Genomic DNA, 27,010 nt, shown 5'->3' with positions numbered 1-27,010 from the left:
CTGCTCTCAGGATGGGATTTCTGCTGCATTAACATTCCGTTTTATTACAAACAATTATTCAGTACCTCAAAGGAAGAGAAAGAAGAGTGTAATGGTGGAATGCTAAAGTTAAATCTGTGAGTCACTCTCAGGTTTTTATAGAATGTACATTGCACACATTAAGTTATTAATTTCCACTTTTACATTTGACCTCAAATTACATGAATGGGTGCCGCCTTAATTTATAGAGGTCCTCTGCTAAGAAAATGTTCAAATAATCTGATAGCAAATTGCCAAATACTACCAAGCACTGGTTAAAAGCTGAGAAGGAGTAGGAAATAAATTGTGGGGGTTATATTTAGTATAGCATTTTGCCAACTCATGTCCAGCAGAACCAAGGGAAGGGCAAGTCACTTCATTGCAGCACTAGAAACAAGAAGAGTCACAATTGCAGTGTTCCACAAAGGAATTAGCATGAAATAAGTACCTGATCCAAGAAAATGAAATGAGCTCATTTTAGCTTCAGATAAAAAGCTTTGTAAATATGGCAATATTGTGAGTGTTTGGCAAATGTGGCTATTTCTCATATCACATAAAGGGATTTTTCCTGTACGGGCACACATGACTATTTCAGTATTCAAAGCAGGCCTCAGTGTAGTCTTTTATAAAGTACCTGAATTGAAGTGGCAGCTGTGTCTTGCTAAAGGAGTTTTTTTGCATCTTTTACTTAAGCACAACACAAAAGTCCAGAACAGTAAGACAGAAACTCTATGATAACTGTTTAGTAGCAAAGTATATAGAGCATTATATAGCGATATCTATACAATACTGTTCTCTTGAAACTTCATCTCTTTCAAAAAAATAAATATAAAAATAATCAAAATATATAAATATCATAAAGCATCTGTCCCAGATGTTTGTGGGTTTTGGGCTCTGCAAAACCACCCACACCAGCTCATCTGAGCTCAGGTCACTGTGGGTTTCCCCTCAGACGTTCACCCGCGAAGGCAGCACGGCACTTACAGGCGACGGAGGTGACGCTGGTGGGCAGGTTCTGCTGGAAGGGGTGCTGGTCTGCCTCGGGCTCCTCGGGCTCTGACAGGATGTGGTGGCCCGTGTGGGACAGGTAGGTGACCTGGACCTGCTGTGCCTGCGGCGCCTTCGGCTTGTCTGGGCACTCCGAGTCGCGGCGCTCCTCCGACTGCATCCTGGGCCAGATGCGCTCCCTCCTCCAGAGGATCAGCGCCACTCGGTCACGGATGGACTTGGCCACGATCTTGAGATCGCTCTCGTGGAAAAAGCCCGAGTCAATCTGCAGAGGAGCACACACTCAGCAAGGGCCCGAGCACGCGGCTGGGCACGCGCACGAGCGAGACCCGAACCTCTTCCCAACAGAGAAAACATCTGTTTGAAACAACACAAATTTATATCAATTTATTTCTCACGAGAACGGGAACTCAAGAGCTTGGTGGGGTGGGGTTCTTTCTCATTAAAACTTCTATTCCTAATAAATTAAAAAAAAAACAGGATGTAATGTCTAAGACCTGAATATATACTGGCTCTAACTATCCACCACTAAACATCTGCTGAGGAGAGCATCAGACTGCCCCTAAATCTGAATTTTTTACCATAACCTTTCCAGCACACAGAGTTTTCCAAATTGCTCTGCTTGACAGCACAGCAAATCATGAAGGACAAGATATTAACAGAATTATGTCTCAAATTAACTTCTTTTAAATAGTGAAGTCAGTCAGTATTGATTGACTTTCACAAAGAAAAAGCAGACTGTTCCCATTTGATGGAAAAGGGGGTGAGGCTTCTCAGAACTCAACTGCTCAACAGATAAAACGGAAATTCATCTTTGTGCTATTTGTTTGCATCATCTCCTGCAGTGCAGGGTATGAATTTTCATTTAATAATGACCTACCAGAGCTTTTTCTGCTCACCCTACATTTTTAACATGCACATTTGACAGATTTGAAAGCACTTACACCCATGGGGGAAATCTAGAAGCTTTCCTGCCTTGTCCTTGCCCAACCCCCTAGAATGTTTCCAGTTCCCTTTGCCCACATCCTTTGGGCAGGTGGGATTGCCTGACTACCAAAAACCCATCAGTAATGACAAATAATTCCCTGTAGTCAGAAGGTCTCCTGCATTCTTTCTCTTCCACAGCACATAAAGCAACAGACTGATGAAAGCACATGGCTTTGGTGTTCCACAATTCATAGGGATTAGAAAAAGACATTTAGGAATAAACATCCCCCTTTTCTGCCCCTGCAACAGCCTCAGGTTTGAAAGCATTTCATGGGCAGTCACTTAGGTAAGCATTAATGTAGAATACAGATTTTAAAGTTATTTGGGAATTATTTGGGAAAGAGTACTATAGTTTGGGCATGATCTTTTCAAATATACTCTTCACAAGAATTATTTCCTCTTCAAAATCAAGCATCACAACTGTGGACCAAACAACTTAGAGAACTTTGAAGTTCCAAATATTCCCATCAATATTTAAATGCAAAATACAACAGCAAGAAATGGTACCAGAGCGATTTTTAAACTAAATGAGTTCTGTAATGATATATTACTGGAAAAACATTAAACCTACTGCAAACTAACGACAAGAAGACAAAGGAGCCTGAATTCCTCCCACTAAACTTGGAGTAGATGGTGATGAGTTCCAGCAGAGCAAGGCAGCATTACCAAAATGAGTGCCTCCTGAGAAGAACATGAGTGCTGATGACATCATTAAATGGGATCCCTCAGGATTTACAGTCTAATAGGAACGTTTCTGCAAGCACAGGAACGTTCAGACCCTTGGCTCAGTGCCTCTGTGACATTAGAACACCGAAACAACTGCAGCAGAGACACCATCAACAAAATAGGAGTTCAAGGACAATGTGGTGAAACTGGAACACAGATTTTCTAACAAAAGCTCAAAATTATAAAAATACAGAAATTCAGCAAGTGAAACTTATCTGCTGAAAAATCCAAAGCTTACTCCTAACTCGGTGAATCCAGTTTCCTACCAAAGTTTGGGGGTAGAGTGGCTGATCACAGACCTTTCTCATCTACATTCCTTCTAAGGAACACCAACAGAAAAGATGGGGAAAAGTGTTTTGGAGAATTCAATGCAGAGTATTTTGTGATTGAACTTCTGAACTCTTCTAACGAATTTCTAGCTGCTGTCTGGAACTAAATGGACTCCAAATAAATTCAAAGACATTCAACAGCCTATAGAAACTGGAGAACAGCTTGCAAAACATAAAAGTAGACCTGACTCCTATGGTCCCTAAGCCATGTAAATTGTGATTTCAGGCATCTGTTTGCAAACAATACACTTCAGTTAGCTGTTCCCTGTTCACCCCTTTCTTGCAGTAGCCTTTCCAAAATCAATGCCAAGTGTCCAAACTGGACACCTGGAGTGGCTCAAGGGAAGTTACTCCACCCAACTCATTCTTGTTGTCCCTTGAGATTTATGCACAACTTTCCATAGATACATATTATTGTCAGAAGTGTATTTTACCATTTCTTGTGCAACATCATCAGGAGTTTCCTTCTCCAGATCAAAAGTAAACTCAATGGCTCCATTGTCTTTGGGTTTTCCTTTCAGCTTCTTAGGATCTTCTACCCAGAGTCTTAAGGCAATAGAGGATTTCCTACCATGGTCTTCTTCTGCAAGTTCCACTCTTACCCCAGTATCTTCAGCAAAAAAGGCATGGCTTAATAAATCTTTAATTTCATATCTGCAAAGGATATAAAGAAGATTCAAACACTGCAAGTCAACAGTTTCAGAAAGGTTTGTAACATTTAACTGCTGTTAAAGCTGGAAACATTTACACTATGTTCAGTATTCACCCATAATGAATTTGTGTTCTTTTTGAAAAAAATGTGGGATTTTGAAAAGGAAGCAAAATTGAAAAAGTGACATTTCCCATTTCTCAAAGCTTTAGCAATATTCATACACCACAGGCACTTAGAGAAATGCAGATTATAGCTTTGTTGAACTTTTCTTAATTATCTGAGCTTAAGGAGTACCAGAGAAGAGATTCTCTCTAGGCAGTCAGCTGCAGAGTCCCTAAAAACTGTATTTGTGAAAGTCAGGAAATACTGAGCACAAGACAAAGTGGCAGAGACCAGCAAAACATTAGTTTTTAGAACTAAAGCTGGAAACAAGGCACAAGGTGTCTCCATGTCCAGAGGTCAATGAAATCTGCTACAACAGCTCGTGATGAATCCACCACACCATCACTGCCCCCACAGAACCTTCCCAGTGACATGTTTTGGGCTGCTGAACCAGAAATTGCAAGAATACCCTGGAGCTCAGCTCCACAGTGATGCTGAGAGACACAACAGCACTGACACTGAATGTCAGGAAAGCAGGAAATCATTTCTATTTGCACTTCCATGCTGCATTTTCTTCTCCTGCACAGGAGAGACCCACAGCTCTGAAACCCCTGCATACACATTACTTAATACAAAACTCGATCCCTTGAAACAAACCTTTCTTCTTTGTTTTTGCAGATGCACTCCCCAATTATCTCCTTAATTTCAGGATCAGTAACTTTCTCAAAGCTTGCTGGCTTTATACCCTAAAAGCACAGAGAAAAACAATTTAATGAGAAAAAGAACTACATTATACCTCTTAATTAAGCTTATTTTCTCTGCATTTTAAAGGTAATTCAACCCAGGAAGTAACTAATACTTTTAAGTTGTCAGTCTTAGTGCAAAACTGAGTTGATTTAGGGGTATTATAGGATTATTAGGATTTAGGGGTACTATATTTCTAAATACCATTGCACTTCAATATTAGTACACTAGTGTGCATGAGCTCAGCCATACACAATGAAAGTATCCCTTTTTCTTTACCAGCCTTTGCAAATTTTACCTTTATGTCCTCTGGACTCTGAAGTGAATATTCAAGAAACAGCTAATTTGAAATTTCAAAAATAACCATTCTCTGAAATTATTCCTTTTATATTTTTGTCTTAAGTCTCAAAGCACTAGATGAATAAAACAAATAATCATGGTTTTCTTCAAGAGCAAGCACTGAAATGAGTCAAAAATACCTTGGAATATTCCATATTCCTGTTTCCCACAAATCTCTGTTAAATGTTAGCATTTTTGCTGGGAACAGATTTGGAACAGCAACCTATGAGTACAGCCTTTCAAGGAGAAAACCCAACTACCCATTGCAAGAGAAAACCCTGGGAAGCAGAATCAGTGTCCCCACATCCATCTGTATATTCAGGTACTGATGACAAGTGGCAGCACAAGAAGTTCTTCTGCTTATTTGTGATGTCCAGCTTAAATCACAGAATTAATTGATTCCTTTTCAAAAACACGTTATTACCTCTACCTGCTAAACTAAGATGTATATGGATGAAAATATGACAAAATTAATTTGAGAAGAGATGATGCAGCTAGACCCTATCACTTAAGGACCCAAGTACTTCCAATGAAGTCAATAAGCAGAACAAAAAGGAAACATAATTTCGTTTATCTAAAAAACCAGAATGTGATTAAGCACATCACTGAACGGGAATTGGACATTTAGCTCCATTCAAATCCTTTTAAAGTTTCATTCTGAAATAACAGTAAATAATGGCTCATGCAGTCACAGATAAGGAGCCCTGCAGAGTGGACTCTTGGTTCACCCAGTGGATTAAAAGAAGAAAACAAGTATTTTCAAAGGGCATCTGCAAGTAATACACTGAATTAAGTCTTAAATAAATTTTATGGGTGAATTTCAGTGAGGGCTAGAGTTTCTCTGAGACTTTCTGAATGTTCCAACATCAGATCATACTATTATCCTTTTATTAACATTCCGTTGCTATTCAAGCCTCAGATTCTACTTCAAACTTTATTAATTGATAACTTTAGGTCAACAACCCCCTATTTGTCTTAAAATTCTAGAGTGAAATACATAAATCATAAATTTCGATAAAAATAGTAATAAATATACAGAATAGTCACACAAAGACCCAGCTCTTTGGTTTAGCTGCAACAGAAAGCTGTGGAGATCCAAAGAAACCCATTTTTGTGAGAACAAACCAAAATAATCTGTACACATGGCTGGCTGGCTTTGACTCACTAAAAAGAATGATTTGCTTAAGCAAACCTAAATCTTGCTGATGAGATGAGGGTTCCAATTCTGTATATTAGAAAAAATGTGCAAAGCCTAGGCTGGCTCTAATGTGCCAAGGTGAGCTCTGAGGAGAGCTCTGATACTTGAACTAGAAATGAAAGAAAACAAAGCATCACCAAAATGGATTTTCAGCTCTGTACCCTAACTCACCTTTAAGCTACAGGAGTGTGTTCTCCATCAGAAAGAAGGATAAATCTGTACATTTCAATTCACTGCTGCTTGCTATGAGAAAACTGATTTTTTTTTTTTTTTCTCCAGGAAGAAAGGGTAATGAGACCTAATAAAGGCTTTAACCTGAAGGTTTAGACTGGACATAAGGAAGAAATTCCTCCCTGTGATGGTGGGGAGGCCCTGGCACAGGGTGCCCAGAGCATCAGATCCTCGATGACTGGTTCCAAATATTGAGCTTACAAATTGCTCTCACAAATAAAAAAAGCAACTCTTCCACCAACACTTTATTGTCCCCATCTTTGGACAGAACACAGACTCCTCTCCAAACATCATTGTGTTCATCTGCTGAACAGCTAAGCTATGAATAGATGACTAAAACAAACAAGGACAAAACATGTGGAGTGAAGTACTGAACAGAGCTGCTGTGCCAAAGTGTTTTCTCCCTGTCTCTGTGCTATAGGATGCTTTTGTTCCTTGCTCTTCATTAAACTCTCCAAGGCCATCTCCCTGGGATGCTGTAAACCCTCCCTTGCAGCACAGTGCTCCTGACAATGAAGGGGGATTCTGTCTGCCATCAAAGGACTCATCTCATTCACCTAAACACGAGCCATCTGTCTTCCCTGAGCATTCCCAAGGAAACACGCCACCAAAATTCAAAGTGTATTAGCAAAGAAATTATCCATGACAGTTTGAAAGCTGCACAGCCTCTTATAAATTAAAATAAACTCAATGCCACCACATGTGAAAGGCAGGGCTTGCTGGGTGGCATAAGGGGCATAAGGATAATACAAGTTCCTTAAATGTTAAAATATATATACACGTATATAAACCAAGAGCAAAATGAGAGATTAAATATTTTCCCTTTTGAGAATTTCTTTGTCTCAAACAGGATGATTTATTCTGACTTCCTCACCACCACTTATTCCCACCCCCTTCTTCCTGAAGCAATTAGATTTGTGATCCATTGCCCTCCAGTATAAGGCAGCTGAGTCTACAGCCAGACACACACAGACATTGAAGTTGTATCCTTCATGCTGAGGGAAGAAATGTGCTGCTTATTCTGCAGGGTCTAAAAACAGCTGCTTGCCATTTTCCATCAGAGCACACTTTGCAAGAGCAGCACGTGATGTTCTGAAGGGACACAGCGAATGCCACGAGTCGCTGGCACACCTGACCCACATCAGTCAGGTTTCTGGAGGCTTTCCTGGCCCCTGGAAGTGCCCTTCCACCCCAGAGACAGCCTGCTCTGGGCTACCACTACACCTTCCACCTGGAGGTAACTCTAAGCTCATGTCATTCCTAAAAAAGGAAAAACACCTTCTACCAAAAAAGCTGAAGCCATGTTTCCAGCTGAAACTGTGCCCTGGCACACACTCTCTGAAGTCACTGAAATGAGAGTAAAGCTCTCAATTTTACCGGGATTTTGTTCCATGACATCACTGTGTACAATTACAAACTCATCTCTGTTTCACTCCAGAATGGTGCTCCATCTTAATGTGAAGTTAAGAGGATTACTTGCAGAGCTAAGATGATCTCCAAAAGCCACAAGAAGTCCATGCAATGACATTCACAGCATTATTTGCCTGCTGTCCTTGTGCCACAGCCACAGCATTTATTCTGTCTGTGTGCACTATGGCATACAAGCTGAGAATGCTGAGAAAACCTTCAATAGCTGGTGAGAACAAACAATATGAAAGCTTTACATGCTAACCACAACACTGTCACGGGGTGGGTTGTTCTGAAGCACAGGTTTGTAGCACTAAACCCAAGGAGATGGCCAGAAACTCCCTGGAGGTGCAGCTGCTCTGCTGTGAATTCTGCAGCGCACCCCTAAGAAAACACTGGGCTGGAGCAGCCTGGGAAGGTCACGGATTCCAATGTTTCATCACTATTGTCTACATCAAAATCACTTGGCAGAATGATTAAACACAAAAAAAATCTGAGTAAGAAAAACCATCAACTTATGCATGAAAAATGAGATTATGGCATCAGAACGAAGGGCACTGCAAATATGCTGACCAGGAAATCACTTCAAAGTGAACTGTGGTAAATGTGGCTTGGCCCTGCTGCTTGGGAAAGATGTATTTTCTATTTATGGTACATATCCATTTTTTTAATGCTTACACTCCATCATTTGGGCTGAAAGGGCAGAGAGAGGTGACAAGTTGGAACAAGCCTGTCTCAAATGAGCCCCTCTGCACATTCCCAAACACGACCAGCACCTTATCCTGGACAACTGCAAACATACAGGAATACGTGGAAAAACAGGAATGCAAAAATTAAAACAGCAATTAAGCCATAAGAATACGGTCAGGCAGAATAAAAGGTCACTGAAATAAATTAAATATAATAATCTTACAATACAGACATGCAGAATGTGACACATGCTAAAATAATAATGTCTCAGAAAGGTAATGTTTACATTTTCTACACCAGTAAGGATGAGCAATGTGTGTGACTTGGACTTGAGGTGTATTTCATGTCCTAGTACCAGGCAAGGGCATGGTGGAGTGTTAGGACATAGAGTAGAAACTACTGAAAAAGAGATTATAGTGGCTAAACCCAAATCATGCCCTGCCTGTGCTGGGCAGCAGAGGGAATGTCAGCTACAGAAGGTAGGCAGTCTAAAGATTTTGTGGGTTGTTGCTCCTTGATGCAAACTCTAGCCAGACATTCCAACCCCTACGGATGCTCTGGTGGTTGCCACTGCAATGCTGAGCCAAAGGTGGGAAAAGAAAGTAATTTTATTTTATACTTTTTAAATAAAGGCATCAGGCAGCTAGACACAGGAAACACATTGCACAATGCACTGACACTCAATTTAAAACACTAGAAATAGTATTTATAATCCTGGTGAAAAAAAGCCCCAGCTTCATAAAGAAGTAAATGTTTCACTGAGAAGTTGCAGCGTTCAGGGGCTCTGCATCCTCTCCATCCAAGCAGGTCAGAGTCACCTTCTGCTCTAGTGAGAGCCCCAAACCTAATCTAATCCTGGAAGAAAACAGTCTAATTCAGCCTCTTGGGTTCAGCCTACACTCTATTTGAGTGTATTTCAGTCTATAAGCCCCAAGGCTCACACAAGTTGCCTCATCACCAACCCTAACTCTTCATCCAAGTGATTTCAGAGTTACTTTGTCTGTCTGTAGCCACTGCCCCAGCTTAGGGCAGACCCCACACCCCAAACTCCTCCACCTCCTCCTCAGCTGCTGCATCCCTCAGACCCCACAGGCCACTCACGCTGCTCAGAGCAGGGTCCCTCCTGTCAGCAGCTCCCTGCAGGTGCAGCTCCGCTACAGAAGATATTGAGCCCACCACAAAGTTCCTCCTGGGACAGAGGATCTCCCCCAGGATGAGGCTCCTCCTGCACCCTCACTGCAGAGGTCCACCCCCTGCTCCTCCTTCCTGCCTGACAGTTGTGCAGCTCATGGCATTTGACAGGGCTTTCTCCACTCCACAGGCAGCTGGTTAACCCTTTCCTTGGAAAAACAGGAATGCCAATTTTTGCCATCTAAGGAATCCTGGTGCCTTTGCTCCCGCTGCTACTACCCCAAATCCAGATGAAAACCTCACACCCTCTGTGTGGGTGATGGTACCTGCATCAGGTACCTCTGCTGGTACCTGATGCTTCTGTCTTCAGCTTTCCCTGCCAGACACTTCTGCTTCAAAAATACCCCTTACAATGACCTTTCAACAGCTTCTCTGCCATTGCTTGTTCTGTGTGATAATCATCATCTCCCACCTCTCTGAAGCTGCCAGTATAAAGCCAGTTTTACAAAACTATAATAATTTACCATCTAATTCTGAGCTGTGCAAAGGTTACTGCCATAAAAATGAGTTGGCTCAGGTTTTAATCAGTGTTTAAAAAAATGGCTACTTAAGTCTAAAAATTGAAATATAACATCTAATTAGGAATCCTCTGATTAATCATTATTCTTTGCCATCTTGGATATTGCTTTGATAAACGAGGCTTAGGAGCCTTGCAAAGTCTTAATTACCAATATTCCAGATGGCTGTGAGGTGTGCACAGAGCTTCTGTGGGTACGTGATGCAATGAAGAGCTCGATGCTCTCCGTGGCTCCAGGTGCACACACACATTCCCAGTAACACCAGCTCCCACGGTGGGACTGGGTACCTGAACAGTCTCACATGCAGGACATGAGGCTACAGAGCCTAAAATCAGAAGAGCCTCTTGCAGCCATTCTGTGAAGCTCTAGAACCCAAGGAGGTGTCCCCATAGCTGCCCACGCTGGTTGCATTGAGGCCATATCTGAAGGACCAAAACAGAGCCAATATCCCTTGTGCCAAAGGTAATAAACACTGTGATAAAGAACCATGGAATAACAACATGGAGTAGCCACGTGGCTCTAGGTTCACAGAATCACAAGATGGTTTGGGTTGGGAGGTACCTCATCCCAACCTCCCTAAAATGGGCAGAGACACCTTCCACTAGACCAGGTAGCTCCAAGCCCTGCCCCACCTGGCCATGAATAACAAGGATAAAGGCAAGGAACTCCCCCAGCCATCAAACCCATTCCCAGTCTCTGAGAAGCTGCAGCATGGTCAGCAGCCAGCACATCCATGGCTGCATACACTCACCTCCCTGCAACACCATGGGGGCTGCTACAGCCACAGGATGAAGATAGCTGCACTGCTCAGCAGTTTCTGAGGCCTTTTGTGGGGTTTAAATTATTTCCGAGTGGCTCTGGGTTGAAAGCAACGCTCTAAGAAGAGTTAAACTACCGAGCATCAATACCTTGGGCTGTATTTGTGGCCCATGGAGATAAAATCAATGACAGAGATTACTGAAAATATTTGATGCAGCTGCACCCAGTCAAACACACTCCAAGTGTAGAGCTGTAAGCTTACACAAGCCTGAAACAGCTTTGTGTAACCCAGAGCTCAGATACCTCAACTTCTACAACACAGTATACACTCAGCAGCACTGACACCTCATCAAAATGTGCTTTTGAACCTTCCAATGACAGGACCCAAGAGCAGTCAAGGACATGTACTCACACAGGTTACTTTTCGGTAGATTTGAGCAGCATTCTGGCATTCTGAGTAAGGGTATTCTGAGGTAGCCATTTCCAGCATGCACATTCCAAACGCGTAGACATCCACAGATTCATCGTAGTGTTCCTCATACATCTCCGGGGCCATGAATTCTGGTGTGCCTACACAGACACACAAAGAGAAATGCTGATTTTTTACAGGAGTCTAAATGGCTTTAACCACAAGCTTTTTCACCTTTAAGGAGAGTGCCCAGTACAACTGTGTACAGGTGCATGCAAGATCATTTCAAAAGAGCTCAAGCATCCCCCAGGGAAGAAATCCAAGATCAATGTATGCACTTCCATGCCCATGGCTTGCTGACAATAATCCACAGGGGGGAAGCAGGGCAGGGGGGAAGGGGAAGAAAAATAATGAAAAATTTCAAAAATTAATTAGAAAATGAGCTATGGTTCATTTCCTGCCTATACTGAAGTGATAGAACGGTTTCTGTCTGGCTGGAGAGAAGGATGTGCACAGGACTGGGGAGGTGAAAAGGGGAGAAGAGAAACTTCACTCTTGTTTTTCTCACTGCAAATTTGCATTTTTTTTGTTTCCTCCAGAGATACAGAGTAACCACCAGCAGGCAGACAACGCTTTGGAAGCCAGTAGTATCACAAATCACCTACAGAGTCATGCACAAAACATCAAACCTAATTCTGTCACTGGTTTAGTGGGACAAATCAATGAGGCTACTCACAGAACAAGGTCCTACTCAATAGGGATTAAGGTGCTGGGAATCTGATGCAACTGGGTAAATATGAAGTGAGGCACTGGGAGCTGCAGCTTGGGGACAAGCAGCAACTTCCAACACCTGCAACATTTGCTCTGCAAACTACTCAGAAAAGGAGTGGCTTATAAAGCAAATATAAATATATATATATATAATTATTAATATATATAAAATATATATATATATTCATACTTGGGTAATTAATTCCAGGAACTGTATCTCATACTGTAATTCATGCTTAGGAGTAATGACTAGTTTATTTCCTTTCTACATAGAAAAGATGAAGGAAGAGAGATCAATGCAATGGTGTGTCAAGGGACAGTAGCAGCAAGCTGTTGGGACACCAAAAAGAGACTGGCAGGTCTTGGACGATGAGAAAAACCAAGATAAACTCTGCCTGCCCAGGCTCAGCACCCAAACTGCCCCCAGCCCTGGCAGATCCCATCAGTACTTGGTTATGTCATCACTAATCAGCAGCAAAAGCACAACTGTAATTAAAGTAACATAGAATCAGAAAAAAACAGTTCAGGCTATGCCAGGATGGTTTGGATTGGAAGGTACCTTAAAGATCATCTCATCCACCCCCTGCCCCAGGCAGGGACACCTCCCACTGTCCCAGGCTGCTCCCAGCCCCGTCCAGCCTGGCCTTGGGCACTGCCAGGGATCCAGGGGCAGCCCCAGCTGCTCTGGGCACCTGTGCCAGGGCCTGCCCACCCTCCCAGTAATGTTTGCTCCTAATATCCAGTCTAAATCTCTCTTCCTGCAGTTACAAGCCATCACCCAAGTCTCTAAAGAAACTGAGGAAACCCCATCCCTGGAGGTGTCCCAGGCCAGGATGGATGGATCTTGGAGCAACCTGGGATAGCAGAAAGTGTTCCAGCCATGGCAGACAAGATGATCCAATCCAAACCATTCTAGGATTCTCTGACTTGTTCTGTACTCTTTTTAAATGGCGACATAAAGGACAACCCTCAAAATTAGGGTCTGCTTTTTCTGAAGTAGATTAGACCTAGCCCATGAACAAGCACTTCTGTAAAATCAATTGTGCAAAATTCAAGACTGATCTCTTCCCTTGTTTATGTTCCTTCAAAGATACCTCATTCCTCCAGCCTTAGCAAATCAGCCAGAGCCATGTCATGGAGGCTCAGTGTAGTCCCTCTCTCTGGGTTTTTGTTCCAGCTCTCACCAAGGCACAGACTGCTGCTCAGAAAGGGTTAACAGCTGCCACAGGGAATTATTTTGGAGCTGCTGCCTTGCTTTAGAAGGAACACAGCTCAGGAGCGGGACTGAATCTCATGAATTACAGAGCATTTAAAACAAATCTGAAAAAGTGATTGCAATAGTCTAAGAAGCAAATGGAATACTTGGCACCATTCCAAAACAGGACAAAAATGACATTTCCCTCCCATTCCTTGGGGTGGAAAGGAATACCTACAAGCATCCTTCAACATAACAGCCCAGCTGAACGTGAAGCTGCTCTTGGCAGGAGCAGGTTTGCCCTGGCTGGGCTCCTGCAGAGACACTGCAAGGTGCTGACTTCATCCCTTCCAGCCAACGTGAAATGCAGCTACTGATATGCCTTTAGAGCTACTCCCTCTGCAGAGGGTGCAGCATTACTCATCACCAGCGTTTCCAAGGCTCCTTAATTCTCTCCTTGGAGCAGTACTACTCATGAAAATTATAAGCTCAGTTTTATTGCCAAAATAAATGCAGACACTTTGCCAGCATCCTGCAGCCCTTCCACTATCAAATTCCTTTCAGACATGAGTGCATTTTGATGGTGTTCTGTTCTCAACTGATTTTAAAAAGTCTGTATGAATATTACTAATATTCTTACCAATATTGGTATTACTGATGTTACTCCTTGTATTGGTACTACAGATACTATCCCCAGTATTGGTATTACTGTTATTATTCCCAGTATTGGTACTTCTGGAATTATTCCCAATATTGGTATTATATTATTTCCAGTACTGTTATTACTGATATTATTCCATTATGTCCCATGAACAATTGTTAACCTGCAAAAAAATTATTTGAATATTGACCCTCAACAGAGAAAAACACCACCAGTTACTAGAAGTTTAAAACTAGAGATTCTTAACAAATATAAACAAACATGAGTTCACTGAAATCAGTGAGGTTAAGCAGACCCACAGCAGCCAAGCCCATATTTGAAATTTCTGTTGTTTTGACTTCACTGGTACTGGGCTTGGTACAAATTAAGGATGATAGAGGAGGAAGGAGAAGAGGAAGTTATGATACCATTACCTAGTGATTCCCATTTTTATAGTGGTATAAAGGCAACAGTCCCAAACCCATTTTAACCTCTAATTACCAATCTCAACTTAAAAACCACTAATGCAAAATGGGAAAGGAAGATGTTAAATAGACAGCCACGATACTGACCGAGGAAAGCCAAGGAGAACAGGAGCATTACCTATGACACTTTTGGCAAACGAAGCTCTCTTGAGTGTTGCCAGACCCAAGTCTCCTATTTTCACAGATCCAGTTGGTCCAGTAATAAAAATATTATCACATTTCAAGTCTCTGTGAATTATTGGTGGAGTTCTTGTGTGTAAGAAAAGAAGACCCTTCAGGATCTGCCGACACCAACTCCGCAGGACTTTAGGTTTCATCACTTTAAATCTCTTCAGATACCTAGAACACAACACACACACACAAGTGGGTATAAAGGAAATGAAAAAAAGTTTATTAGGGATTTGAAGGGCTTTAACAGCTGAAACACCACTGTGGATAAAAGCCCCTTACTAGATGCCACAAGAGCAGCACAGAAATATCCCAAAATCAAATGAAACAAATCTTTTGAAAGGAGGAATTAGAGCATTCAGTTTTAGAGAAGACGATAATAAGCGTTTTCGGGGCAAATACAACCAAATATTTTGAACTCTAATAGTTCAGCAATTCATTTCATGCAGAGAACATCTTTAGAATATGTTCACATATTTCAAATCAGAAGAATACTGAAGTTTAATTTTAACCACAAGACTTGGACCTTGTTACCATGCACCTGCATTTCTTTCCATTTACCTGAAGGGCTGGCTGGGAGGGGACATTTGGGGAAGATGCAGGGCCTGCTAATGCACTGGCAGAGTAGCACACTGGCTGAGTACTGCTCCCATTGGGGCTGAAAATCTGTTCCTGAATCCATGCCAACTGCTTTATATCAACCTTAACAAGACTGTCAGTACCAGAGCTATTAATTAATATTGTTTAGGAGATAACCCAGAGCACCTTCAGCTTCTCAGAGATTCTACCATTCAAGTGCTGTTCCATTTGAATTCCCTAACAAAACGTGCAAATACAAGCACAAAAGCAAGCACAAAACACACCCTGACAAATGCAAACGTCACAGGCGGAAGATAAAACACGCCAGAGAACAGTCTCGAGTTGCATAACCGAAACAGGGAAGCAGGCAGAAAGAGATGGAGGCCAAAATTCTGACTGTCAAATAACTGCAGTTCAAATGTGGGGACAAATGACAGACACCAGAGAACAGCTCCATTTTTTGCTTTTATCTGGAGATGGCTTTTTTCAGCATACAAAAGTAGGATTTTTCTATAAATGCCTGCTGCTATTCTTAGCCCCTTGCCAGGAGCACAGTACTTACGTCTTCAGCGTTCCAGAGGTCATCAGCTCGGTAACCAGCACGATGCATCTTTTGCCTTTTGCACAGGATTCCCAGAAGTCATAAAACCTCACAATGTTTGGATGCTGCAGACCCTTCAACATTTCTGCTTCCTCTTTAAATCTCTGCCTCTCTACTTTTGTGAGTTTTCTGTCCTATAAGCCAAAATGAGACATTATTATTAGTGACGGACAAAGATAAAGGCTTTGCACTGCCAGGGCATTCAGAATTTTCAATTTGTTTTATGCTTGTGTCAAGAGCAATTATAAAATCTTTTATGTAAGACAGCAGCAGCGTGTATGAACTAGGGCACTCGGCCTAAATCCAGTATCAGGAAGACAAAGAGATGCCTGTGCTATGCCATGCTCATGACAACACTAATATTTCAGGCACCCATGAACACACCCGTGGCATGATGGACCAACCCTCTGCTATTTCTTCATGTTTGGGTGTTGTGAGGCTCCTTATCCAAAGGATTAATACCCACAGGATGTCATTTCCAGGTCCAGATGTTCTCACAGCCAGGATGGGTCCCACTGCCCTCAGCTGCTCCTGAGATGCTCTGGCACAGAGCACCAGCTGAGGTCCCTGCTTACCACACTAGGCTCTACAGCCCATCCTTTTTACCTCAGACTAAATAAAAACCATGTCATCTTCCAAAAAAACCCAAATACATCCATTTTTCTATGTGTTTGCTGTTCTGCTTTATTTTACAAACTTTTCCCTTCTTTTTGGTAAAGGAAGTGTTTCCAGCTGTCCTTCAGCTTCTTCCATAGGCTGCATATGCACGGAAATTCTTTAGATTAGAAATGTGAAAATGTCATGTTCTACTACTCCAGTTTTCCTAGAGAATTTCAGGGCATTTCCCACAAGCTCTGGGCTGTGATGTGACCCTGCTCAGAGCACACAGAGCCCCTCTGCCCCTCTCATGGCTCAGGAAAAGCTCCAGGGCTGCCTGACCCCTCCCAGCACATGGAGACCTCCAACAGGCAGCCTGGACACTCGCTCCATCCTCTTAGGACGATGGAACAGAGCAGCAGGGGAGTTCCACCCCAGATCCCACCATCATGCCTGCCTGGTTCTCCCCCCTTGGCCAAAGCACTGCGCACCCCTGCCCTAGAAACTGAGCTTTTGGGATCTTTAGAAGGTGCTCTTACTCAGAAAGCCAAAGGATCACCAATCACCAAGATGAATTAGCTCATACTTAAACCTCAGACTTCTTCCTTTCTCAAGTCACTTTAGGCATGCCTATACAAGCTGCACTCCTGTGGACACACAGTGAATTAAATGGGAACACAGCTGACTTGTAGCCAAGATGCAAAAAGATCAGCCACTGCCATTTCCACAGCCTGCCCTCACCCACAATCCCAGACAGTTCAAGATGGGAATGAGAATTCCCATGGCTACAAACGTGTCAGCTTTACACGGAGACCATCAGAGGAAACACAGGGTTGGAAGCATGATTTGGCTCTTGGTGGATGACAAAACTCTGCCACAGTGCTGTGTGTGCATGGGGGGAGAGTTTCCATCAGTTCTGGGGCTGTTCAGGGCGTTCTCTGTTCCCTCTGAGATCTGTGGAGCATTAGACCAAACACTGCCCAAGCAGCAGCAGCCCTGGGGCTGGGCAGGGCAGGATGACCGTGGTGACCTGGTCTGGTCCCCAGAGCAGCCAGAGCAAGCCATCCCCACAGGGACAGGCACACACAGAACACCCACAGCCCAGCCAGGCAGCCCCTCTCCTGCTCTGTACCAGCTGCCTTTTTTCTAAAGCAAAAAAACCCAAAAAAGACCCAACAAAAAACCAGGCTGTCTAACGAGTCAGGCAAGAGGAGCCACAGAATTGCTCTCAAATCCATCACTCCTTCCCTACTGCTGAGTTTCCTTCTAATTTAAAACCTGTAGAATAAATCAGACACACTGCTGCTAGGAAGGAGAAGGAGCAAGTCCCTGTGCAAGGCAGGAAGAGCAGAGCGGGAGCTGGCAGAGAAAAGGAAAGATGGCCACACAGATCCAGCAGATTTGCAAATACTTTCCAATTAAAGAAAGAAAAAAAAAAGTAATACCATAGGCATTAACTCTCATTTCCAGGTTTCTGAGTACCATGAGAACTTTTCCACCGCTACTTTATTGGTAACTTTTAAAACTGGCCTTCAGCAGACAATCATATTCTGTATATTCTACATATTAAGAGCAGTGTCATTTTGGCAACTGCAACATAGTGATTCTGGAAGGCAAATGTGTGTTTTATTTGTAATTACAGTAGAAAAAAAAAAATCTGTAAATCTGTTGGGTTTTTTTTTCATCAGATTGATATCTGAGCATTGTTTTCCAGCTGGAGAGGCAAGGTGAGGGCCAGGGCAGAGCGGACACTCCTGTGGCTGCGGTCTCCACCACGGGAGGGGCCTCTGGTGCTGTCAGGGCTCAAGCAGCCTCCTCTAAATTCCTCCAGGCTGAACCTGACACTTGAGTCGCTGGTGAAAACATAAGCTGATTCTGAAAGGGCTTAAGGGTCAAAGTGTTTTCTACTCTGAAGCAGCAGAAACACCTGTTTAACTGCATGACTCACTCAGGGTTTAATCCAAACCCCAGAAACCTTCACTGGGGTCACACTCATTCCCCATCGGATAATGCACACAAGGCAAAATGTTCTCATCCTGAAGCCAAGGGTGTAAGCCTGAAACAACCTCCAGGCATTACATTTCAAGATAGAGAACAGGATGGTTTGGAAAGGTCATGACAAAGAAAGGTAGTAATGGACTCATGGAATAGTTTGGGTTGGAAGGAGCCCTAAAGATCATCTGGGTATGAGGAAGAAATTCTGCCCTGTGAGGGTGGGCAGGCCCTGGCACAGGGTGCTCAGGGAAGCTGTGGCTGCCCCTGGATCCCTGGCAGTGCCCAAGGCCAGGCTGGACGAGGCTTGGAGCAGCCTGGAATAGTGGAAGGTGTCCCTGCCCATGGACAAGATGGCATTTAAGGTCCCTTCCAACACAAACCTTTCTGTGATTCCATGAATTTCCAATTTGCACTTTACAGCCTCAATCCTGGTAAATCCCACACTCATTTAAACTGGATTAATATGATATTTGCAGCAGGAAGATACAAATAAATACCCTATCTATAATCAAATTTCTGCTAATCCAACACATGTATGTTCTCTGCTTCTCCCTACTCATCACAGCCAGGGCAAAAAAATGCATCTCTCTGTTAATATAAAATTTATCCCTTCATTAAGTTCCTTATGGGGAACAACAGCAAAGACAGGAATTAGTAAGTAAATGTGTTAACAAAAGGAAAGGGAAAACTTACAAATTAAATTTCTGGAATGGCACCCAAATTAACAGCAGGAACATGTTCAGTTAGTCATCCCCAAGCATCATTTCCTCCAGGTTATAACATATGGGCTCTGACTAAGGATCTGAAAATTATACAAGCAGGAGACTGGCTTTCACCTGAGCCTTCAGAAGATTTCCAAGATTAACAAACGAGGTCAATAGCTTGTCTGGGGGCAACTTCTTGCCTAATTCTTTGCAAGGAGCAAACAGATTTGGGAATCAACTCCATCCCCCCACCATGAAGGAAGGGGTTCTTACAAAGACTACATAAATTTTTTACATTCAATGCGTAGAGCCATGTAGGAGCAGGGTCTGGAGCACAGCTGTTGCAAACTAGAAAGTTGCGCTGCTTTGCAGTTTCACAGATTTTTTAATTTTCTCCTTTTAAAGTCTTGAATTTTCACAAATGCTAAAAAATTTTAAACTACTTTAAACACTTGGATATCTTACCTACTTCCTAGCCTAAGGATTTCTGTGTCCAGCTAGCCTATAAATACTGTTTTCTTAAGAATTTTGTGTTTTGCTTTTAAATTCTCAAACTGACATAGCTGCATTTACTGAAGGCTATTTAACTTTGTCTCATTTTGAACAGACACAGGCCTGACTGTAAGGCAAGTAGGAGCATCAGGTCAGAGACAAGGGCAGGGGTCACGTCCATCACACAGAAGCCTGACCCACACTGGTGATGAAGAAAAACCAGAGGCACTTCTGACCCAGGGACAGAAATCAAATCCCTACATCGACAGAATGAACATCTGTTCAGATCATTCCATTTTCACATCTGCATTCCAACTATGTACTTTTGCTCATGCACTTCAACTGCTCTTCTAATCAGAGACGGCCTCACGTGTGAATCAGCCACGGGATCCACTGCCAGCTGTCTCCTGTGGAACTGTCTGTAGTTTCCCATGGATTTATAGACAGGAGCACAGTTCTGCTGTCATGTACCAGCCCTATGTCTTTAGTATCATCCTGCCTATGCCATAAATGTTTAATAGCATACAGGACCTTTCATTCAGACACCCTACACTCACTTATAAGCACTCATCACTTAAAGCAATCCTAAAGGATAAAATCCCTTCCCTGTGAACAAACAGCAGATGCCATCAGACAACTCGCAAATCAAGAAAAAAAATTTTACAGCTTCATTCCGTATCAGAATCCAGCCAACATTCTTCTTCAGCCAGTCACCCTCAGTGAAGTTACAGCCTGCTATTTGTCAGCAGCACTACTGAAGCGCAGGGGGGTTTCCCAGGGGAACTCATTTTCCAAAGGCATAAAAGTAGTCCCTGTCCCCATGGATACTCACAATTCAGTGAACAGGAGCTATGGAACAGGCTAAGGAAGATTTACTTACTTTCCTGAGTCATTGCTAGAAATCTATGGAAAATTAGGAGTTTATTTCAGACCTTTATGGCTAAATTTGGCACAGCAGAAGAGGCTGAGTGGGCTTTTTTGCTGGATGCAATCATAGCTTGCTGCTTTCTAAATTGATTAAGGCACATCTCAAAGCCTTACAGCAGAGGAACACTGGGATTCACATCTTGTGTTGAACCTCAGAACTTCAGCAGCTCATCCTGCAAGGGCAGGAGGAAGGGGAGTCAATACCCCAAATCTCCAATCCCAAAAGAGCCACAAACACACCCAAAAAACGCAACACCACAGACAGAGCATGCGTTTTAGAAGCTAAAACCTCCCAACACCATGGGCAGAGTGTGTTTTACAGGTGAAAACCTCCCAACATAACCACATCATGACAATCCATGCTTAAACAAAAAAAGTTCTTGTCACGAGCAATTAAATTAATTTCAGGTAGCACCTCCTTAACTTCCTTAATTACCAGTGCTTCACAGGCTCCACATAAGCTTGTGATTGCAGATGAAATACCAAAACAGTTCTGACTTGCCTCACAAAACACCTTTTTCAAAGGAAACTCTGAAATCAATGTGTGAAAAAAGCTCCACAACACCAGACCCCCTCTGAAAGGAAAAAGCCCTAATCACAAAAAAACCACTTCAGGCATGTCATGAGAACGTGGTGTTCCTTTGGAATCCCTTCTGAGTCCAGCATCCACTGGAGTTTAAGCAACAATTGGTTGTTTTTAAAAAGCATTTTGCTTCACCTACTTCCCAAAACCCACAAACACAGTAACTGGGCAGGAAAATGACCCTCATTGTAGTGCTGGACTTGTCAGCACAGGAGGGATGCTCCAGCCATCCCTTGGAGGCTCAATCATAAGCTGGCCCACAGCAGGACAGAGACAATTCAGTGCTGCTGCCTAAAAAAAATCACCTTCAGAGAGGTGGAAATGAGGGGGAGGGAGCCAGAGAGAATCCACTGCCCTTGAAGGGCTGAGCTTCTCGGTGTGCTGTGAGCATTAAATCTGTCTCAGCAGCAGCCCAGGGCAGAGTGCTCGTGGGCTTCTTCCATCACACCTCCCTTCTCGAGGGCAGTTTGCAAATGAGCTTATTGTATAGGAATGGAATCCCCTTGTATTTTCTGGTCTGGTGGCAAGTCATGGGGGTTGGAAGATGATCTCTGAGGTCACTTCCAACTCAAACCAAGTCAATGATTCTATGATTCTCTTTGCTGTGTGTTTGCTACACAGACATGGTATGTTTCCTAGAGATGCCACCCCTTGCCCACCAGAGACCTTGCCAGAGAAGCCCTACCATCCTCTGCAGCCTGGCAGGAGGCACCAAAACTGTTATTATTTACCCAGTGTTACCAAACAGTGTGCAGATGTTAATGCTCCCTTGGCCAATGAGCTTCACCAACAAAACTTGGCACAAAGAATTACCAGAACAAGCAAAGTCTGATTTAGCTTTGCTCTGGCAAATTTAATCTTGGGGCAGCATTCAATCCTGCCTTTCTAACAAGAAAACAGCCTTTTCATCCCATTATTGTTACCATTTCCCATCTTGTTATAATCTAACAATTGCATACTTTGTAGAACACTCTGAAATATTCCTACCAGTGAATTAATTATAGTTCACCAGGAGCCCTAAGCAGGCTTAGGATGCTCAGCTGGTCTGAGATCATGGTTTAGAAATGGTACTCCCCAGTTTGGTTCCCCATAGTGAGATTTGCCAAGCCAAACACTGCTTTCTCTCACTCCCCTGTTTTACACTACCCTCAGTGGCAGGATGCAAAGTAGAATATGTATTTTCTGCCTCCTAAATAAAGCCCTTGGACTGTGTTGGATTTGTCAGTGAACCCCAGGTTAGGCAGCCTTAGCAATCCTAGAAGCTACCCATGAACAGCCCTTCAGGCTTTGTGACGATGCCCCTGAAGGGTGGCTTGTCGCAGTCTTCAATTACACACTAAGTACATTTATTTTAGGAAACTACCTCAAAGAAGTTCAAATTAGTAAGAAAACCACCACAATTCCACTAAACACCCCAAGATTCCCCACCAAACCAGACAGATGGAGTAAACTGTAGGTGAGAACTTCAGAGTTCCTCAAATCATCTTTCTTACACAGCCATGAACATACCTCTAATGTGACCAGTCTTCTAACAAAATCACCTTGTGTCACATAAAAGCAGCACTAAAAAGCCATTTCTCCTGTGATTCTGTGCTGAGCCCAGGAGAGCACTGAGCATGAGGAGATCCCCTTGGTCACAGAACCACAGAATACCCTGAGTTGGGAAGAACCCACAAGGATTGTTGAATCCAACCCTGGGCCTGAACAGACACCCCAAGAATCCCACCCTGGGCATCCCTGGAAGTGGTGTTCAGACGTTCCTGGAGCTCTGGCAGCCCTGGGGCCGTGCCCATTCCTTGGGGAGCCTGGGCAGTGCCTGACCATGCTCTGGGGGAAGACCTTTCCCTGGTATCTAACCTAAACCTGCTCTGGCACAACTCCATGCTGGTCACTCAGGTCCTATCACTGGTCACCACAGGGATGACATCAGTGCCTGTCCCCTCTCCTGTTCCTCAGGAGGAAGCTGCAAACCACAATGAGGTTTTTCATCATCACCATCATCAGTCTCACTAGCCAGAGCTGCAGCAGCCACCTCGAGCTCTCTGTGCAGGAGAACATCTTGTACCATCCACGTCTTTTATCACCACAATGACTGGAGCCTTATTGAGCTGGACATATTTTATCTTGCTCCCAGTTAAGAGCTGTCCTGGTGCCAGGCAAGCATGGAACACTTGCCCACGCAGCCTTCAGAGCGAGTTCAACATCTTAGAACTTCTCACATCCCTGTTTCCACAAAACATTTAAGACTGACCAAGATCATATGTGTCTTTATACAGACATGCTGAACTTAATTATACTGAGGGACAGGAATGTAAAACAGCTAGAAAACAGAAAAGTGTTTGCCCAGGTCTTTGCACAGATCTTAATCTAAACTTTAACAGTGGCTCAGTGGATCCTGGATAAAAACTTTCTCAGTTCTTCCCTCACACTGCGGCCTTCTGAGCCTCCTACACCAAGTCATTTACTGCTTCTGTGCCCACATTTTGCATTTCTAACACACACAGAAAAAGGATAAGGAGTTCCTCAGTGCACCCTGGAGATCTATGCAAGAGCAGCACACTAACCAGCAGTATCAAGAGCTCTTCTCATCCAAACCTGCTTCTAGTTTTAGCTAGGGACCTTTGAGGGGAAATACAGGAAGATATTCCTTTAAAATAATTTGCTCTTTGTTTTGAAAAACACATCCTTGGAGAGCACCATGTAATTGCAAAGGCCAGGCTGGACAGGTCTTAGAGTGACCTGGTCTAATGGAAGGTGTCCCTGCCTATGGCAGGGGTGCAACAGGATGAGCTTTAAGGTCCCTTCTAACCCAAACCATCCTGTGATTCCATGATTCTATAAACTCCTGCAGCTGAAAAGTCACGAGCCTCAGAGGCCCTGAAGCTGCTCCAGGAACACTCTGCTCTTGTTCCAGCCCTGCTCCACAGCACAAAGCAAGAAAGGACCAACTGCTCACTGCTGCTGCTGGAGGTAAAATTCAGAAGAAAACATGAGTGGGAAGAATGCAATGTGGAAACGAAGGAAAAAGCAAGTAGCCCAACTGCTATAACAACTCAAGAGAATGGACAAGCATTCCTTGCAGCAATGCTTGCAAAGCTCTGGGAAAGTAAGGAGAGGGACCTTTCACTGTCACAAAGCCACTCTTCAGATTGGGGTATCCCAGCTCCTAAATATTTAACAGAGCTGTGTGTCTGGAGTTTGGAAATGTCTTCCTTGTGAACCTTTCTAAGTGCTGAAAGGAGCTGTCACTTCTGGTGCATTCCTAACACCACTTGACAACCTGTTAGAAAACACTCCAAGGCAAATGCTGCACTCCCAGACAGGATCCATTCATCACAGTCTCCCATAATGGTTAGGAATTAAGCTGAAAGCATCCCATCTGTAACAAAATAGTTCCTTTTTCTTGCTTTTCCCTCCTGCAAAGCTTGACATTCTATAGCCCTGCTCAAAAGAATAACAGGAGCTTGTCAACTAAAACACACTAATAGTTAAAAATTGAACTCCCCATCCCTTGGACAGCAAGGCACGAAAGGGTAACATCAACATGGGTATGTGAGAAACAGATCTGGGCTATTTTCCAAGGAGATTGTATGTTTGGGCTGATAAATGTAATAACATTGACATAATAAACTCAGATATCTGCAATGCATTTGCTTCACATTAAGAATTATAATGAAACAGAAAATATCTGTTTATATAAATTAATTAAAAATTGGGTAAGCAATAAAAATACATGTCCTTGAGGACTTTTCATGAGGTTTTACACGGCTCAGGTTTAATTCTAACAAACTGATTTGCATTTTTACAAAGAACTGTGGGAAAAAAGCTCATTGCTAGTAACAAATGCTGCACTTTAGAAGGAATTAGGAGAGTGTTGCAGCATAAAGGTGACAGGTTGCTAAGAGGGACTGAGCTTCTTGTGTAAACTGTGTGTGAGCAGCCCAACAATGCTGGGGCTGGACAGCCAGCCTGGCCCCATGGACTGATCCCTGCAGGGCCAGGGATGCAGCACAGGGGCTGGACAGCCAGCCTGGCCCCATGGACTGATCCCTGCAGGGCCAGGGATGCAGCACAGGGGCTGGACAGCCAGCCTGGCCATGGACTGATCCCTGCAGGGCCAGGGGTAGCCTCCTGCCAAGCAGAGCAGCTCCCAGTGCAGAGAGCACAGTGCCCTTAGCACAGACCCTGGTTTAAAGATGGGCTGTGAGAAGCAGTAAAGCTGGGCAGTGCTGGCCATGCCTGAGGAGTTTGGGTTGCACAGCTTCTCTGAGAGTGTCAGGAATGACCAGATTCACTGAAGAAACTCTAACAAACCAAGGTACATAGAGAAGGCTTGGTGAGACAACCACAGAGCTACTTTGTGACTTGAAATCATTTTGTTACAGCCCCAGTTACGTTACAGGACACATGACCTTGGCTACAGGCCCAAAATACTGATTCAAATGGCTGTTATCAAATGTAAACAAGAAAGGTCAAATCTTGGCTAGACACCACCTATGAAAACATAAAGTCAGCTGCCCCAAATCTAAACAAATGTGAGTGATGCTCAGTGATAGGAGTCCCTGCAGCCCATCATGACAAGAATTTGAAGACTGCATAAGCAAAAAAAACCCCACCAAAACAACCCCCGTCTTGTACTTGCAGATTCCCAAGTGGTGGGCACAGACACATTCCTTATGAGTTGGTGTGTTCAAACTCCTTGATCACAGCTGTTTAGTAATTTAAAATCTGTGGCCTACAGAAGTACTGATTTTATAATGTGGTGCAAGAATTATTACGTGGACTGTATTTAACAAACAGCATTGGACAGAGACTCTACAGAAAGCAAGAATAATCAGGAAACGTTACATTTAATTTTCTGAAGGATTTCAAGAAGAGAATCACAGAATGGCTTGGGTTGGAAGGGACCTTAAAGATCATCTTGTTCCCCCAGTCACGGGCAGGGAAACCTTCCACTGTCCCAGGCGGTTCCAAGCCCTGTCCAGCCTGGCCTTGGACACTTCCAGTGATCCAGGGGCAGCCACAGCTGCTCTGGGCACCTGTGCCAGGGCCTCTCCAACCTCCCAGGGAACAATTCCTTCCCCATATCCCATTCCATCCCTCTGGCAGTGGAAACCATTCCCTGTGTCCTGGCTCTCCTTCCTTTGTCCTCAGTCCCTCTCTCTTCAGGCCCTGGCAGGGGCTCTGAGCTTTCCCTGGAGCCTTTTCCTCTCAGGTGAGCACCCCCAGCTCTCCCAGCCTGGCTCCAGAGCAGAGGGGCTCCAGCCCTGGAGCAGCTCCGAGTCTCTGGATCACTCCAGCAGCTCCACCACTCTCATGTAGAGGCCCCAGAGCTGGGTGCAGTGCTCCAGGTCCCACCTGAACACACCAGAGGGGGATCAGAATCGTCTCCCAGCCAGCTGGTGATACAGCCCAGGATCCAGATGGTTAAAGAATACTCAAAAGGCTTTCAAATGGGAAAACTACGTTATAGGAAAGAACTACTGCCTGGTAGTTTGAGCTTCATATTCAGATTTCATGGAGTAGTGCAAGAAGATAGTGTTTGCAGAGACTATTTGCCAAAAAAGGTTTGTCGTATATTTAATCAAATATTGTTTCCCACATTCATAAAACCCAATACAAGTTAGAAAAACATAGGGAAACCTTCCACTCTCTATTCCCTCTCTGACCTCAGCTGACAGGAAAAAAATGCAAAAACTGACTTTACCAGCCCCCTTAAGAGGGGGATCTATAAAGATGATAATGCTCTTGGCTACCTTGACGTGCAAACAAAAAATCCTTTCCATTTGGCTGCTGTTTGACTGCAGGCACACTAGCAAGGTGCTATGGAACTGAAGAACCCATCCACAGAGAGACAGCCCAACAGAAAGATTTGCCCTCTATCAGTTTCAGTAAATAAAAGGACTAAAATCTCTTCAAACTAAACATCTGAAGAAAAAAAGTAGTGCATACACATCTCATTTTA

The 27,010-nt window shown here is 43.6% G+C and overlaps 1 protein-coding gene across 8 annotated transcripts in view; it reads right to left on the bottom strand.

Annotated features, from left to right (window-relative positions):
• WNK2 (WNK lysine deficient protein kinase 2) overlaps positions 1-27,010 on the bottom strand; it is a 94,675-nt gene that overhangs the window by 45,433 nt on the left and 22,232 nt on the right. For all 8 annotated transcript variants that reach the window (XM_088061631.1, XM_088061628.1, XM_088061630.1 and 5 more), the window contains exons 2-7: positions 15,709-15,881; positions 14,518-14,738; positions 11,312-11,469; positions 4,480-4,568; positions 3,503-3,722; positions 1,003-1,291 (exon numbers count right to left, since the gene is read on the bottom strand). In XM_088061631.1, the coding sequence (XP_087917757.1) occupies positions 1,003-1,291; positions 3,503-3,722; positions 4,480-4,568; positions 11,312-11,469; positions 14,518-14,738; positions 15,709-15,881 (1,150 nt within the window). The remainder of the gene's footprint in view (positions 1-1,002; positions 1,292-3,502; positions 3,723-4,479; positions 4,569-11,311; positions 11,470-14,517; positions 14,739-15,708; positions 15,882-27,010) is intronic.

This window comes from Pseudopodoces humilis, chromosome 13, assembly GCF_049639895.1.
Source record: "Pseudopodoces humilis isolate 2021_Gansu_Grassland_sample_001 chromosome 13, ASM4963989v1, whole genome shotgun sequence".
NCBI classification, from domain to species: Eukaryota; Metazoa; Chordata; class Aves; order Passeriformes; family Paridae; genus Pseudopodoces; species Pseudopodoces humilis.
Note: the sequence above shows the minus strand (reverse complement) of the source record. Positions and strands in the feature narration are given on the sequence as shown.